Below are 17,952 nucleotides of genomic sequence, written 5' to 3'. Positions count from 1 at the left end.
TTTTTATCTTTCAAAAACAAGTCCTTCTTACGCCTACAAGTAGACTTGTAAGCACGTTTACACTTTAAATAATTATCAAGATCATTTTGAGAACCACTCTGACGGAAGCTGTTTAATGTTGTTTTTCTTGTTAGATTTAACCTTTTACATTCATCATCATACCACACTTTAGAATTTGTGTGTACACTATTTCGTTTGCTACTTTTCTGATTACATTTCATCGCTCTGCCAGCGTCATAGAAAACATTGCATAGTTTTTTTACACAATCACTAACATTATCATATGACACACTTTCAAAAACACCTGTAACCAGTGATTTAACCCAGGAGGGTGAAAGTGCATATAGGAACAATGCCAAAAACTACGTCACGCCGGTCACGCTATTGTTCGACTTAAACTACATCATTCGCCATTTTGTAAATATTAACGCATGATCGTTGCTTTGAAGTTTCCACCGGATAGTCTGTGGATAGCGCAAGAGCATGCTTTGACCAGGCGCAAAAAAATGAATATCATGAAGATGTTTAAGATTGATTCTTAGATGTTTCAAAAATTACCGTCATATTGCATAGATTCATCAAAGAATGGTTTGAAGTACTAACCTTATTTAGTAATTTTAAAAATCAGGAGAATTTTACAAAATCAATGTTTTTACCTGTCGGTATTACAACTCGTGAAACACATTAGTGATGTGCCTGGGTGACCTAATCTACTAACCTTTAACGTTTCCTCTATGAACTCTAACCCTCCTGCAATATGGCGCCTATTGTCTAGAGTTAAACTACATCATTCGGTGTGTTACGTAATAGCTACGATGCCTATCCCTTTATATCCCTGTTTAACCTTGGTATAAAAAGAATCTTTATGTCTGGCATTCCATATGTACTTTAATGGGTTGAATGTATTCATAATATCCGGATTATTGTTATGAAGATCACCTGTATCGATAGAAATGACAGTAGTTATAGGCATGTGATCAGACTCTGGGTTCGACTCCACTGTAAAAGACACAATTGAATGCATAAAGTGAATGGAAGAAATTGCATAATCAACAACGCTACGACCTGTGTGAGAAACATAAGTAAAATGACCTTCTTTATCACCCTCTGTACGTCCATTTAAAATACGCATACCAGTTGTTTTACAAAAGTCTAATAATTTCCTTCCAAAATTATTGACAGTATCGTCCTTAGATTTTCTAGGCAAAACATCATCAGTATCATAATTTTCAGGTACGGGGATATACATGTTCGTATCATTTGCAATAAATGTTATTAAAACGTTTTATACCATTTATACAACCCGACATTTAAACGTTTTCTGTAAAACATTTTGCGATTGCTGGTCAGTAGATTATCAAAACATGTTTTTAATGTTATGAAAACGTTTTATACCCTTAATATACCCTTTATATAACCCGACATTTAAATGTTTTCTGATAACCTTTCATAACCTTTTGCGAATGATGTCGAAAACGTTTTGTGTTTGCTGGGTCTTGTATGGATCTATTAAAAAACCCACTCCTTATAACTCATATATAAGACAATCCACTGATTTGCAATTAATATACCATTTATCTTCACCCCTTTAAAGTCTAAACAGAGACAAATATGTCACAATTAGATCCAGCAGCCAGTAGCTGCATTTTATATCTCGGATTGAAGACCTCATTCGTTGAAAACGGTCAAGAAACAAAGACTAAAAGGGTGACTTAATACTTACAGGCATAAGGCGCGTAAGATACAAGGATTCAGGAATAGAAATAATTATGAAATGTTATATGAGATTACGGGAATGATTGTCATGGCCAAAATAGCTTTGAAATGAAATTTACACATAAAAAAGTAATAAAAACCATCAAAATTATAAACTACAATCTAGAAAAAATGTTTGAAAAGGGCATACCCTTATTTTGGCCAATATTTGGTCGGTTGGTGGGGGCAAGGAAACATTTTGTGATTTGTTGTGATTTGGCAAAAACTGCATTGCTCAATTCATAGCGAGCGTGTAGAAGAATTAAAATATCACAGATATACTTTTATAGGTGCTGTGGTTCTTGAGTTATATTGTAAAGAGGGCTGAAATAACAACACTTTTGTAAAACGTACATAACTCATTAACAACAATAAATTAAGCAAGTTTGCAAAGTATACGATTTGTAGAATGAACTTTTGCAAAACATCAAGGTGTTATTTTTCAATAATATATTGATCTAGATAATGGAAATCGTTTTTTAGGTTGCTTCGACCAACAATACCTCGTCTACCCTTAGATTAGAACTAAAGGGTCTTGAAATTAGCTGCTGATTTTTATGTTGACATAGTTGTCTTTGTTTATGATAAACAGGGTGAAAATAACTGATTAAATGGTTGCATCTGCATTCTTTTTGTACACACACTACACAAAAGTATTGCAACATTCCTGAAAAAAAAAACAGCATTCCGCATATTTTAAGTTGGACATTGGTCATGTTGATCATGTTGATGGAAGTTGTCACTTGGAATATGTGATACCAAGACCCTATTCCAGTGCTTACTCTGGCGAAAAGATGGAAATCCGTTTGAATGCCTATTGTGTTACAAATATTTTGTGACCCAGTAAATTTAAAACCCCTTTCCGACACCCAAGGGTTATTATGGTCATGATTAAGGCTAGGATTAAGTGATGTAAATAATATTTGGGTAAGGATCCCGCGCGGGCATTGAACATAAACACAGCCAAATTAAAAAAAAAGTCGCCACTACTTCCATCCGCATTTAATCAGAGTCTGATGAGTTTATGGCAAAATAATTTATATAATAATTTTTATGCACCTTTCTTCGAAGGTTGATACCAAATTTGATATCAAAAGTTTAATCATCGTGAGCTTAGGAACCGTTGTTTGGAAATTCGTGCAAGGAAAGTGTATAGAAAATTATTATATAAATTATTTTGCCATAAATTCATCAGATTAAATGGGGACGGAACTAGTGGCGACTTTTTAATTTGGCTGTGTGCGCGAGTGCTGGAGAAATATGGCACAAATTGAATCTCATTTCATAATTTATATTTTATTTTTTATGAACATTTGAACAAAAATTAAATGGTTGCGTCTATAGATCACTTGACATTACTGTTTATCAACAAAGGCGAGGGACTCGTCTATCGATATGCTCGAATGAGCCGCTACACTGTTCAATGGCTTTCCTGTACTATATGAAATGTGGCGGGCGATTTAAAATGCACGTGCCCTTAGCAGACTACGATGCGTACGCACACTGCAGGGCAACGAACAATGGAAATTGCCATAATGCGCGCGCATACTGCCGAGCAATGACGTCACATGCCAAGTGGTCTATAGTCATCACTATGGACGAGTTAGGTTAATAGGCTGCATCATAAAGGGGTGGGGAAACCTTGGGTGGTTCTTCCACAAATCAATGGCATCCATGCGTCAAACTTGACACAAAATAATACCAGCACTTTAGGTTTTGATGGTAACTCAATTGATTCCACCAGTGCCTGTCACAATTCACTGTAAGTTTTAGAGTAGGCAAGCTCCACATCAGTGATGACAGCCACAGTAAACATATTTGCTGATGCGAAAAAGAAAAATATATATTTTGCCTTAGGCCAAAACAAAAGTGTTTGTTTGCCCAAACAGCATGAACAAGGGGTAGAAAGGAGTGGGTCGGGAGGTTGATTTACTTTTATTTATTTTTTGTCTTAAGATTTGTACGCGTGTTGCAGCAGGTGGGGTAAGAGAAAATATATGACATTACATTTTGTACTTGTGTCAAACTTTAATGTATGTCAACCTTACCAACATAAGTTTAATATCTTTGGAAACAAAAGCTTGATAAAGATTCAATATAAACTAGTGGCAAATGGTGGTCATAGACCACAAACCTAGCTGGGGCGTGTTGGTGTTGTGGCGGTATCAAACCCCTGCAAAATGTTCCAAAAATGTTTCCCTGGTCATGAGGTTGTTGTCATCGAGTTGGAATCCCGTACTCCTTACAATTGTCCAGAAAATGTAATTTTAAGATTTGACCCAGATAACCTTTGGCATGACCCCTGCAAAGTGTTCCAAAATGTTCCCCTGATCATTAAGTTTGTTGTCACCAAATTTGAGCCCTGTACCCTTACAGATGTCCAGGAAATGCATTTCTAAAATTTGACCTCTGCATGACCTTTGACCTGACCCCTGCAAAATATTCCACTGGTCATGTGATTTGTTGTCACCAAGTTTGAGCCCCATTCCCCTTACAGATGTCCAGATAACGCAATTTTAAGATTTTACCCCTTTAATGATCTTTGACCCCAATTCTGTATGCAAGTTATAGGCGTGTGGTATAGCCGATGCATATATGCAAATGACATCATTGTACTATGTAATATGTGGCAGAAGAAGCATTTTGAAGGTATTTGGTTATATACCGGAAATGTCCCCTTAATGACCTTTGACCCCAATTCTGTTTAGACACTATGGGCACTGGACATAGCCGATACATATGTGCAAGTTACGTAATTGTAGGGTGTAACATGTAGGAGTAGAGGCATTTTGAAATTATTGCCAGAAAGAAGAAGAAAGAAGAAGAAAAAGAAAGAACTAGTGGCAAATGGTGGTCATAGACCACAAACCTAGCTGGGGCGTGTTGGTGTTGTGGAGGTATTTGACCCCTGCAAAATGTTCCAAAAATGTTCCCCTGGTCATGAGGTTTGTTGTCACCGAGTTTGAGTCCTGTATTCCTTACAGATGTCCAAAAATACATTTATAAGATTTGACCTCTGCATGACCTTTGACCTGACCCCTGCAAAATGTTCCCCTGATCATGAGATTTGTTGTCACGGAGTTTGGGCCACATACCCCTTACAAATATCCAGAAAATGAAATTATAAGATTTGACCCAGATAACCTTTGACCTGACCCCTGCAAAGTGTTCCAAAATGTCCCCCTGATCATTCAGTTTATTGTCACCGAGTTTGAGCCCCATACCACTTACAGATGTCCAGATAATGCAATTGTAAGATTTTGCCCCTTTAATGACCTTTGACCCCAATTCTGTATGCAAGTTCTAGGCGTGGGGTATAGCCGATGCATATATGCAAATGACATCATTGTACTATATAATATGTGGCAGAAGAAGCATTTTGAAGGTACTTGGTTAAATACAGGAAATGCCCCTTTAATGACCATTTACCCCAATTCTGTTTAGACCCCATGGGCACTGGATATAGCCGATACATATGTGCAAGTTATGTAACTGTAGGCTGTAACATGTAGGAGGAGAAGCATTTTGAAATTTATTGCCAGAAAGAAGAAAGATCGGATAGCATTACAGTACCTAGCTGGGGGGGGGTGTAAACCCCCAGCTAGGTAAAGATCGGATAGCAAAACAGTACCTAGCTCGGGGGGTTGTAAACCCCCAGCTAGGTAATTCAGTATCAAAGCATGACCTGTTGCAAGGGTGACGGGCTGGAAGCCTGTATTAAAAATCCCCGACCATACTTGTCATACTGGATATTAGTGGTGACATATTTATCAAGTTATTCGGCACAAAAGAGTGGTTGCTGAGCAATTTTACTAACCAGATTTGTAAAAAATCGAAGCCGACTTCATTTAAAGCTTACCGATATCATCACTGTCACTGAATGACATTCTACCGACACACGCAATGTTGATTGATGGCAAAATATTGTTGGGGAGGCTAAATGGGAAAATGAAATCTGTGATTGCCAGGAATATTAACTTTCAAGTTTTATTTGGCATATTTATAGGAAAAAACATCATTTTCTTTATTTTTATATCATTGTAAAAAAAAACTGTTTGAAGTTTTTTGATTTTTTTGGTCGGTTCGTGTCTGGGCAAACAAACACTTTTTTTGCCTTATGCTACATATTACTGAGTTGAGAAAGGAACTAGGGAAGAATTAGGTTAGGAGATTTTGATTATGTTTAAGGGGGTACTACACCCCTGTGGTAAATTTGTGACTATTTTTGCATTTTTCTCAAAAAATAATAACACAATGGTAACAAATTATTGGGGCAAGGAATCCAATTACTACACTGAAATTTCAGTGACTCAAGACAAGCGGCTCATATATGATAGGAAATGAGGTACATCCTAGCGGTACCTTATTTCTTATCATAAATAACGAACCGCTTGTCTTAAGTCACTAAAATTCCAGTGTAGGATTATTGGATTCCTTGCCCCAATAATATACATAACTTTTGTTACCACTGTGTTATTAGTTTTTGAGGAAAATGCAAAAATAGACACACATTTGTCGAGGGGTGTAGTACCCCTCAAATTATAGATTAGCTTTAGTTGTGGTAAAGGCATATAGTTGGGGTGGCGACCAACCAATTTCTAATTGCTCCGCACACTTTTATGTGTAGACATCCGAATTATAGATTTAGTCACCAGTGTACTAGTTACATAACTAACGTATTAATAACGTCTTGTTTCAGAAAAAGCCTACTAATCACGTACACCAAAAGAAGCGGCAGAATTACTTTGCCAACGAAAAAACTCCCATTCTCCATGCTAATGGTACCGATTATGAGAGTGTTTTATCCCAAACTGACCAAGAAGCAACGCTGTTAACACGAGGATTAAAGTGTACTTACGCGCTTAAGGTATTTTGAAATTGCTATTAGACAAGGTCCATCCAAGGCAAAAACTAACACTTTTTCCTACCAAGATCATACTTGACATTATGTTACTTTGGATGAAAGAAGTAAAAGAAGAGAAAGGGCCACCATGTTTTTTTTAATTGGAATATCTCATTTACTTTCTTAATTATGAATTTGTAATTAAATCCGGCAAAATGCCATTTTTGAGCATTTCCGAAGCTACAACTCTTATTAATTACAATGATTTTTTTTAAAACGCAGTGACCCAAAAACAGTTCCTTTTGGTTTTAATAGTTGAAGAACATTCATGGCTACTATCATACATCAAACAAATTATTTTCCTAAAACGTAATAATAACGTCTTGTTTCAGAAAAAGCCTACTGATCACGTACACCAAAAGAAGCGGCAGAATTACTATGCCAACGAAAACACTCCCATTCTCCATGCTAATGGTACCGATTGTGAGAGTGTCTTGTCCCAAACTGACCAAGAAGCAACGCGGTTAACAAGAGGTTTAAAGTGTACTTACGCGCTTAAGGTATTTTGAAATAACTATTAGACAAGGTAATCCAAGGCAAAAACTAACACTTTTTCCTACCAAGACCATACATGACATTATGTTACTTTGGATGAAAGAAGTAAAATAAGAGAAAGGGCCACCTCCATTTTTCCTTAAATCCAGGATGGTGGCCGAAATCCCCAAATTCCACCAAAATCCTTCAGTTAATAACTCATGTTTAGAATCTTAGAATGTGACGGATTTATTTTATTTTACAAGCCTTTCTATTTATTTTATTATTTATTTTATATCATGCCTTTTGCAACAAATAAATTTATCCCTTTCTAGAAACCACCTTTGTAATCATATTTGAGCCCATTTATTCGCACTACTTTATGTAACTTGACTAATGCTTTCAAAATCAAAAAGAAAGTATGGTCCTCGTAGGAAATGGTATTTTTTAGGCATAGGCCGATTAGAATCAACTAACCAAACTATTGTTAAAACATTTTATAAACAACTTGTAAATATATCTCTTGAAATGAGCGATTACCACTTCAACCAAGTGATCCCGTATGCCCCCGTAGCCGGGAGCCAGTGGTGACACTTTTATTTAATGAACCAAGGGCGGCGGAACCGGGGGGGGGCAGGAGGCCACTTTTTGACCGCCTCCCCCACTTTTAACCCATAATGTGCTGTGTGTAACATGTCTGGGTGAACATAAGTAATCAACTTTCTATTCTTAAAGTGTAAAAATGATGCACGAAATGGCATCAATTGGTCCTTCATTTTGCACATTTTTCCAACTTCCCTGTGTTAATACACAGTGTGTAGGCGTATGGATAAACAAATTCCCCTTTTCGCTTCTGCTTTGGACATCCAACACTAAAAGCAATAATTTATACAATAATAGTGAAAACTTACCCACGAATGGCTTCAATTTGGGCCTTAATTTAAACCATTTTCAAAATCGTTCCGCCGCCACTGTAATGAAGTATGTGCCTTCTCTTGACTTGATTCCAGATTGTAAATGGATATTTCATGTGGGGTAGTGACAGCTCTGCATCAATTCTCAAAAACATCAATTTGGAAATACCCTATGGTAATTACTAAAACATTGTATTTGAGAAAGTATCATTAATACATAGGCCTAAATGACTACTTCAGCATGCTCAGGCTGTAATCATGTTCTGTAAATTAAATATCTTTAATACAGGATACATTCTTCAAAATATTCAACTCATTATTTAGAATGATCTGTTAGACTATAAAACTATTTTAAGCAAATGTTTTTTTATGGCTTGACATTATTATAGGCGAGCTAACGATGGTTGTAGGAGGTGTTGGTAGTGGTAAATCGTCGTTACTCTCTGCCATTCTTGGTGAAATGACAACTCTTAAAGGATCTATAACATTTGGTACAAGAGGGTGAGTTATTCATTCCCAAAATATGTATTCGATTCATTATATCCCTTCCCGCATCACTTCCATCATGTAGAATTTGTTACGTGGTCCTTCATTAATTTGAATATAATCAGATTTTTAGCTATTTACAAAGCTGCTGCGAAATCTATTGAATTGTAAACAACAGTATTATCTCTAACACTGACGGTTATTAACTATCGGAAAAGAAAGAGGAAAGATAACAAAGAAGTTTAACCCCGGGTTTCCAGCTTCGCGTGCCACGCACTCTATCAGCGACAGTTTCCTGAGTAGAAATTAAAGTTACGACATGTCACAAGTCCATATCACCAACCGGTATTGCGATCCTTGCACATCGTAGGTACAGAGATTACAAGAATCAACACTTACTTCAGTCTATGATTTGCAGGATATGCTTCAACAGCCTAATTGAAAAATGATACCATTTTTAGCAATGTTGGATGCACAATGTGCTCACCATCAGTTTAATTATGTTCTTCCAACATTGATTGGTACGAAATACATAGATAACTATATTATAACTTGTGGTGTGGTTAAAACATGTGAATAAGATCAAGTACTCGAACGTATTTTGCAGGTCGGTTGGAAGATCACGTTGTATTTATTGGAAAATGGTAACAACAGTTTAGAGCAGACAAAGTTGGTTTACCAACTAAATATACACATTCAAATGCAACGTGCTGAGTCAGTATAAGCTATATTAACCCACCCTAATACTGCCAAATCTAAGCAAATCTAACACGGAAATCTAACACGCATGCAAGAATCCTACGTGACGACACATGACTCAATCACCCTAAGCCAGCGACACCCCCGTGGCTACTCGGTCGGTGATCGTGTGCTTGGAAAGGGTTTATGGTTCGAATTCCGGGGGTACCAAGTGACTTCCTCCTTCATCTTCTCTTTTTGGGGGGGAATAGCAAAAAAAAACCATCAGGGTGTTAAGGTTACTATTCAACCCGCGTCTACGTCAAATCGCTTCAAATTATATATCAGCACTCCGATCAAGAATTCCTTTTATTCGTGGTTTTTTTTCACACGAAGGATAAACATGATTAAAGTAATTAATTTTTTGTGACTTCGGTGTTTCAGAAATGAGACTGACTCATCGTCCTCTACTGGTGTTGCTTTTGGAGCACAGAAAGCGTGGCTAATGAACGCAACATTACGGGATAATGTGTTATTTGGGATAACTTATAATAAAGGAAGGTTTGTACGTAAATGCTGTACTTAAATTATAATTATTGTCATATTTAAAGAATAACCAATCATATAATGGGCAGTACCCACAGGTATATAAACTGGCCTCAAAAAGAAACTTATAATTTTTCACAAGGTCATATCTTAAAATCCTCTCCATAAAAATGAACAAAAAATGCACACAGGATTACTTCAATACTCTGCTCTAAACACTCTAACCAAGTAGTTGTCCAACTGACACAACAGCAAAATGCACTGACATGGAACACATTCCTGGACCAAAATTCACATCCCAACAGATTTCTTTTGTTGGGTTCCAATTATTCGCCTGTATATGAACAAAAAATACACACAGGATAACTTCAATACTCTACTTTTAACACATGTCAGTAACCAAGCAGTTGTCCAACTGACACAACAGTAAAATGTACTGACACGGAACAGCTTCCGGGACCATATTCACAGGCGAATAATTGGAACCCAACAAAAGAAATCTGTTGGGATGTGAATCTCATATTGAAAATGTTTGCAAGTTATTTTCCAGAAATCTGGGTGTTTTGAACAAGGTCAATAACTTCTAGATCAAATGAGCAGTAGAAATTCCACTGTTGTGAGTCGGTAAATTTCCAGTTAAAACCATATTATAACATTTTCAAACAAAATAGATTAATATCTCTTTGCCATAAAATGTTAGCTTTTACTGTCAGATATGTCCCCTTTTAATTTTGAGCCGAACATCTGAGGTAAAGCAAAGAATATTGGAATTTACTACCATCGCCGATGTCGCTAATGTGTATCACTCCATCGGTTGTGTTACGGTACTATCCTTTGATGTGTATATCCGTCCCGCACGCGCAATTTTTTTCTGCAACCATAACGAGACGCAAAATTTTATTAAATCCTAACCCTAACCCTAACCCTAACACTTACCATGCTTACCCTAACACTAACACTTACCCTAACCCTATAACCCTATAACCCTATAACCCTATAACCATAACCATAACCATAACCATAACCATAACCCTAACCCATGTGTTCCTATGGGTTATAACATTTTTGCGTCCCGTTATGGTTGTAGAAAAAAATTAAGCGTCCCGCACGCCATGTACGTACTGTGTAGTGAACTTCGTGTACGCGCTCGACTAATATTTCCATCGTAATAATGAAACGACGGTTCCTGCGTTTTATTCAAAATCCGAGATTTTGACAAAACTACAGCACCTATAATCTTGATTTTTACAGTGTATGTTTGTATAATAAAGTACAATATGATCATGTAAAAAACAGAATTTTGAAAAATATTGAGGGCGTTTTCCTCATCCCCCTCCCCCTTTGGAAACGTTGCTGTTCGGTTGGATGGTGGGGGCGTGTGGAAGCTTATTGTGTCTTTGTTTATTGTGAAATTTGTGAAAAGTGTTTCGGCCGGGGGTTATGCTACAAAATTATCCTCTACTTACAATGCTTTAGGCCCATATCCTTTGTTAGGCTTCCGAACTTGTCTTGTTTTGTTGTTATGTGTGTGTGTGTTTTATTTTTTGTAAGGTGATGTAACACTTTTACAGGCATTTGCCTTTGTTGCATCTCCTTCATAAGTTTTGTTTTTTTAATCATTTTGGTGTCAATTAAGCATTCGTTGTATTTTTGATGGAAATAAATATTGAATTGAAATTGAATTGATTGAATTAAACGAATAACAAATAGGTATGTAATGGCGGTATTGTTAAAACGTTATATCTTGTTGAAAACGCTGTATTTTGTTAAAATAAATAACAACGCCGATTTGCTGTTGATGTTTAAAATATCAAGTTTCAAAAAGTGAGCCGAGTTGGGGGCTTTTAAACTTGCTATTTTCTTCATGATTTTAGATATATTTTATACCCGACGAAAAATATCATAAAACAATAGAATTCCAGTGTTTTAATGTTACGTGTAAATATTTTTGGAGAGCGAGTTGGCGCAGCGGTCGTTATCTCGCCTTGCACCACTGAGGTCCCGGGTTCAAGCCCCGGCGCGGCCCAAAGACTCTTGTACACTTGGTTTATCCTGATTCCATGCTCGCTCTCGCAGGTTTTCAGCAAGATCTGCGATATCCTCCTGCTTTAAAAATTTTTTGTTGTTTAGTTATCAAGAACCTCCTTCACCCAATAGAATTTGTGGAGCTCAGATAATAGGTGGATGTTACAATCTAAGTGCACAATGCCTAGTTGATGCGATCTGATTGTGATGATTCACCATGGCAGCGAAATTACATCGCTTTGAACACTCCGAAATCTGTGATAAGGGGCTATCTAAATACCGCAATTTATTTATTTATTATTTAGTCTCGCGGAATATCTGTTCTGTGGAGTAAACAAAGACGATTCTCTTGACCCTTTTCAATGCAAGTTTAATTATTTACTCGTTTAATTAGATATCGCAAAGTGATAGACGCATGCGCCTTGGAACAAGACATCAGCATTTTACCAGCAGGCGATATGACAGAAATCGGTGAAAAGGGAATCAACTTGAGTGGTGGCCAAAAACAACGCGTCAGTGTTGCAAGAACGATGTACTCTAATAAGCCAATTGTGTTGCTGGTAAGTTAATTACGTGATAATTTAATATAGGGTTATAATGGAGAGCAAAAAGCAGGGGTCCATTTAAAAAAAAGCGTGTTTATAATGGCTAAATACAGAAAGATTATACTGCAATAACAATTGATTTCGCAGTACATAAGCTGCGTTCATACATGCAGTTATTACCGGTAATATTTTGTCTAGGCTTATATCCGATGCAATTACAAATTTTCCGCTAATCCCTCAGCGCGTCCACATTAGTCGGCATTATAGCGCTATGGTCCATGGCAAGCTGGAATCGTGCCGCAACCTTTGACCCAAATCGCGCGAAATGTGGTTTTGTAAATAACGATCAATCGCTACCAAAATGACTTCGCCAAGTTGGTTTTGTTTCGTTTTCATGGTTTTGCGGCAATATGTCGTAGCGAATGGCGATGTAGATGAAATAACACCTGTACTGTTCTTGCATTACATGAATAATACACCTCTTCTCTTTTAACATGTTGAATTTTAAGATTTAAGTTTTCATGTGCATTTTTTTGAGAAATGTGCAACTTTGTCTGTTTGTTTAAAGATGTTTAAATTATGGTTTATAGGAGAATGTGCGGCTTTTAAAAAGAGGGTGATGAATAATGTAACAAAGTGGAGAATGAACAACATGTAAACTTTTAAAATTAGACCGATTTCGTCTGGCGTGAATGGACTTTAGTGAAACGGAAAGGTACAAAATGTGGGTGTTTTCGGAAGAGAAAATTTCGCATAGTGTTTAGTGAAATGTGATTTTGTAAAAATATTTTAATTAAAGGTTTTTGTAACGTGTTATGTAGTAAGTAATTTGAAAAAATATGAACTACCCCTTTTGTAACTAATATACGTTGAAAATGAGTTCCACTGCATCTTGACTCAAATGGTCGTTTCGTCAAGGTTTCGTTAAGCCCACTTGGTCATTCACATTTTGCGTACTTTAAACACCTACATTGAAAGCCGTAGGATCGATTGTATCGATAGTGAATCGAGTTTTTAACAGAGTAACGTACGTTTGATAGTTATGAAGGACTACATCGAACTTTATCAATATGTAATATAAGCTAATATGCAAACACAAGAACATAGAAACCACAGAGCAAGGCCTGTGTTTGGTCTTTTTATGTGTCCAATTTCATGGCGTTATGTTGAATAGGTAAGCCTATAATCAAATAATTTATGCTTACAAATTCCGTTACATCAATTCGGTAGATATGACAAGTATGAGCAGAACTCAGCACTAAGCTGGACACTTTTGACAGGAGTCATGTACTGAATACTCGCAAATTTGGTTTTCGTCGCTGACAGCATGTCTGTAGAAGGTTTTGTCAATTTGTCAATTTAGATTGACAAAATACCGAATAGATATAGACGTTTCCGAGGCTGCAGAATCACGTCGAATTGTCTGCATTGACGAGATTCATTAAGGTATATGTTGTACTCGAAGGTTGAAATAAGTACCATATTTCTTTCTTAGGAGTTTGCAACATACCAATGCAAACTTATAGGAAAATCAGCCTACGGGAAATTTATGAAATCGGGGCTGAAAAATAACCCCAGAAATGGACAGAAATACAATATACAAGCCTATTTGAAGAATTTCCTATGACCTTACAAAAGTAAAGTGATCATGATCAAATATTGATATTAATCTCTGTCATATGCTACATAACTTTTTTACCTGGAAAAAGTCATAGTAAACATGGCAGATTCTTCACATTTGCTCACATCTTCGTGTGAGCTTAGAATGCCATGATGCCATCTAAACTATATCCTTCTAAATGTATATAGGACGATCCGTTGTCAGCATTGGATGTAAATGTAGGAGGTTATTTGTTTCGTAAAGGCATCATGGGAAGGCTACGAAAGGCAAATCGGACTGTGGTTCTTGTAACTCATCAGCTGCAGTATCTTCAACAAGCTGAAAAGGTACGCATACTGTTTACGTGTTAGTAGTATTACCGGTATATTAGTAAATAGGGTGTGTTTGCAGTTTGGCAAAGAGTATAAACCAATGCCGTCTATCTCTATTTATAGTAAAGATTTATTATCACACAACTCATATAATTCGTGAAAAAAGAAAAGAAAAAGAAATTATCAGACATGCCTTTCTGACACCTACCCTAGAAATAGCATCAATGAATTCTGGGATACAATATGAATCACATAAATGAATGGACTAGTTATGTGATTTTGAAATTATTATTTTTATTACAGATCATAGTAATGGAAGAAGGACAAATCACCTTCCAAGGAAACTTTGATGACATGGCCCGTTCTGATCCGGGGCTTTACCAAAAATGGCAACAAGATGTAATTGCAGCCACTGATTCGGAATTATCTGATGGTTTGTCTGGAGCGGGGTCTGGAGAGGATTCAGCAGCAGACGAAAGAGCTCTGCTACGGAGACGGGTCACTGAGTCTGTTTTGAAAAGTCAACCGGAACAAAGTATGAAAAAAATCTACATCGGATGTGGAAGGTAATATCTGTATGCCTTTTGTATTTAAAAAGTATTCTGCGTAAAACGGAATAACTATAAAACAGAGTAATTGTGTATAGATGGGTAAGTTTACATAGTGTGATGTTCCCTGAGTAATTTAAGTTGAGTATTTAATTTTGTTTACATTTGAAGCTATTTCATTATCTCATGAAATCACAGTAACAAATTCAGATCTATTTATGGATCGGGAAATCCCCAGATTTCCCAGAATATTCATTCCGTTGGATAATATGGAAAACCAAGTGCCTAATTTGACAAAATGATCTTTTCATTAAACTTGGACTTTATAGTTTTATTAGGTCGGTATAAAGACAGAAACAAGATATTTTCATGGCAGATTTATTAAACTTGTTTTGTTGAGAGCTTTGTTAATGTGGTTATAGTCTACGTGCATTTAATAAAAGGTAATCTAGTTTGTGGGTGAAATATGGTACAAAAGTTGAACAATTCTAAACAGAATGTTATTTAAGTGTTGATAAAATGTTTTGCAAAAATATTTGCCCAAAACTTTGCTGAAATGTTTGCCCAAAGTATTTTGCAAAAAATATTTGCCCAAAATATTACACAATAACGCTTTAAACCGTTTTTATCACCTGTGTATAATCCGACATTTAAATGAATGATGTTATTTAAGTGTTGATGAAATGTTTTGCAAAAATATTTGCCCAAAAATTTGCTGAAATGTTTGCCCAAAGTATTTTGCAAAAATGTTTGCCCAAAATATTACACAATAACGCTTTAAATCGCTTTTATGACCTGTGTATAATCCGACATTTAAATGTCATTAAACCTTTTAGAATAAACGTTCTAAGAACTTTTTTTTGTGTTTGCTGGATTTACATTGAACAACAAGAAGAAGACTACCGGATAAATAAATACTGTTTAAAATCATTATATTCCGTTGATTGTATGCATTTATGTTTATATGCAAGATCATTGTCCGATCATACTTTACTTACTCATTAACGATTCAAATATTGTTAACTGATATAAACAGTGTGTTTCTTATGCTGAAGTATATTGGGTAAAAAGTATTTTGGCCTTATGTCGTTTTATGTTTTATTTAATTTACAGTGGCTTGCTTTGGGCCCAATAGTTTAGTTTTCCAGCTTTTGATAAAAATAAGCATACGTTTTAACAGATTAACGAATTGCTTCAGGCGTGGTGCTTAGAACATAAGATAAACATTAGAAAACGTTAGAACATTAGAAAATTCAAATCATAGATAATCAGGTTGCAATATTGATTACAATATGTTCTATGGTAAGTCAGATTGATTAAAAAAGCACAAATATATCGTTATGAATTTGGCAGACGACCGAATCCGGATTCGGCTTTTGGTAAATTCATTTTACGCATGCATTACTTTTGAATTTGAGAATAAGGGATCAATGCTGTACAAAATAGAGGGCAGCAGAGATCTTAACGGAGATCAGATGATAAGATCAGAGTAAGTATTCAAAAGAGGGCGGCATACAGGGTTAGTCAACGGTGACTCGCAGTGCGGTCAAAGACGATAACCGTTAAAAAAATCAATTTGCTGCCCTCTATAGGTAAAGCATTGATCCCTTGTTCTCTAATTCAAAAGTAATGCATGCCTAAAATGAATTTACCAAAAGCCGAATCCGGATTTGGTCGTCTGCCGAATTCATAACGATATAATTCCTTTCAAAGTACTATAATTGAGTGATTAATGATAATAATGAACAATTCTTTTACAGAATCATCAAAAGGCAAGCTCATTCAAACGGAAGAGTTGGAACGTGGTTCCGTTTCTGCAGATACTTATTTGTATTATGCTCGCAACATGGGCATGTTTTGGGCGATTTCGTTCCTATTTGCATACATGTTGCTGGAAGCTTTCAACGTAGCAAGAAATTTTTGGCTATCGGATTGGGCTGAAGCTGGACTTGACCAAAACAGAACGGTCAGCAGTATTATTATTATTATTATTATTATTATTATTATTATTATTATTATTATTATTATTATTATTATTATTATTATTATTATTATTATTATGTTATTATTAATGTTATTATTGATAATATTAGTATTATTGTTAGTATTAGTATTATTATTAAAATTATTGCTATTTGTATGTGTTTATTTTTAAGGTTGGAGGTATCAACCAACAGTATGTAGGTTCGTATATAGGATTTGCAAGTGCATGTTTTGTGCTGGCGATGGTTATGATTACTAGTTCGCTGTGTTCTACGTGGAATGCTGCAAACGTTGTGTACTTACGAATGCTGAGAAATATTACAAGAGCACCAAACAGGTACAGTAAATAACCGTAGTGTAAATAAAGAAATCCTGTCGCCTGTCACTTTGAAATGCAATGTGCGGCTCTCACAGTCCACACCAGAATAGAAACGGTGTGATGTGATTTGATCGACCATCTTTGTGTACATTATTTAAAGCTATTGCATGAAAGATGTGAGAGATGGAAAACCCCCTTGCAAGATAGAGTTGGTGATATTTTGGGAATCCCCTTTGTCATGTAATACCAGTATGGCAATTCCTACAATGTAATATGAATATGACATCATTTTGGAAATACCCCAGGAAATATTGTTATGTGAAATGTTAATGTTTATAATCAGGCTTTGAATTGCCAGATTAGATCATACAAACTGTGAAATGAGTAATTGGCTATCTACCAAAAAACGTTGACAACGTAAAGAAAGCAGCAAGTTTAAAAAGCCCCACCTCGGCTCACTTTTTGAAACTTGGTCCCATTTGTAAAACGTACTGATTTCCTGGGACTGATTTAAACTTTATCATAATATTATCAACTTCAAACATTTCCAGATGTGTTATGTATCTTTAATGTGCCGATGCGATATTACTTTGTAAGATCAGAAAGGTTATAATCTTGCTCTTGCATGGTAAGCCAACATCCTATATATGTTTTATAATATTAATTTCATGATTAATGATTGAATTAAATGAATAACAAGTAGGCATATAATGCCAGGCATGCTATTATTAAAACGTTATAACTTGTTGGAAACGCTGCATTTTGTTTAAAAAAATAAGATATGAACGCCGATTTTGCTGTTGATGTTCCAAATAGGACCAAGTTTCAAAAAGTGAGCCGAGGT

The 17,952-nt window shown here is 35.9% G+C and overlaps 1 protein-coding gene across 1 annotated transcript in view; it reads left to right on the top strand.

The window, feature by feature from the left end:
* Positions 1–17,952, top strand: part of LOC140152085 (ATP-binding cassette sub-family C member 9-like) — a 57,648-nt gene that overhangs the window by 14,148 nt on the left and 25,548 nt on the right. The window contains exons 6-14 of the mRNA XM_072174385.1: positions 6,455–6,622; positions 8,143–8,221; positions 8,436–8,532; positions 9,664–9,771; positions 12,176–12,341; positions 14,136–14,273; positions 14,562–14,793; positions 16,567–16,772; positions 16,963–17,126. Coding sequence (XP_072030486.1) covers positions 6,455–6,622; positions 8,143–8,221; positions 8,436–8,532; positions 9,664–9,771; positions 12,176–12,341; positions 14,136–14,273; positions 14,562–14,793; positions 16,567–16,772; positions 16,963–17,126 — 1,358 coding nt within the window. The remainder of the gene's footprint in view (positions 1–6,454; positions 6,623–8,142; positions 8,222–8,435; positions 8,533–9,663; positions 9,772–12,175; positions 12,342–14,135; positions 14,274–14,561; positions 14,794–16,566; positions 16,773–16,962; positions 17,127–17,952) is intronic.

The sequence above is a fragment of the Amphiura filiformis genome, chromosome 5 (assembly GCF_039555335.1).
Source record: "Amphiura filiformis chromosome 5, Afil_fr2py, whole genome shotgun sequence".
Lineage (NCBI taxonomy): Eukaryota > Metazoa > Echinodermata > Ophiuroidea > Amphilepidida > Amphiuridae > Amphiura > Amphiura filiformis.
This window is presented reverse-complemented; position numbering and strand designations above follow the sequence as displayed.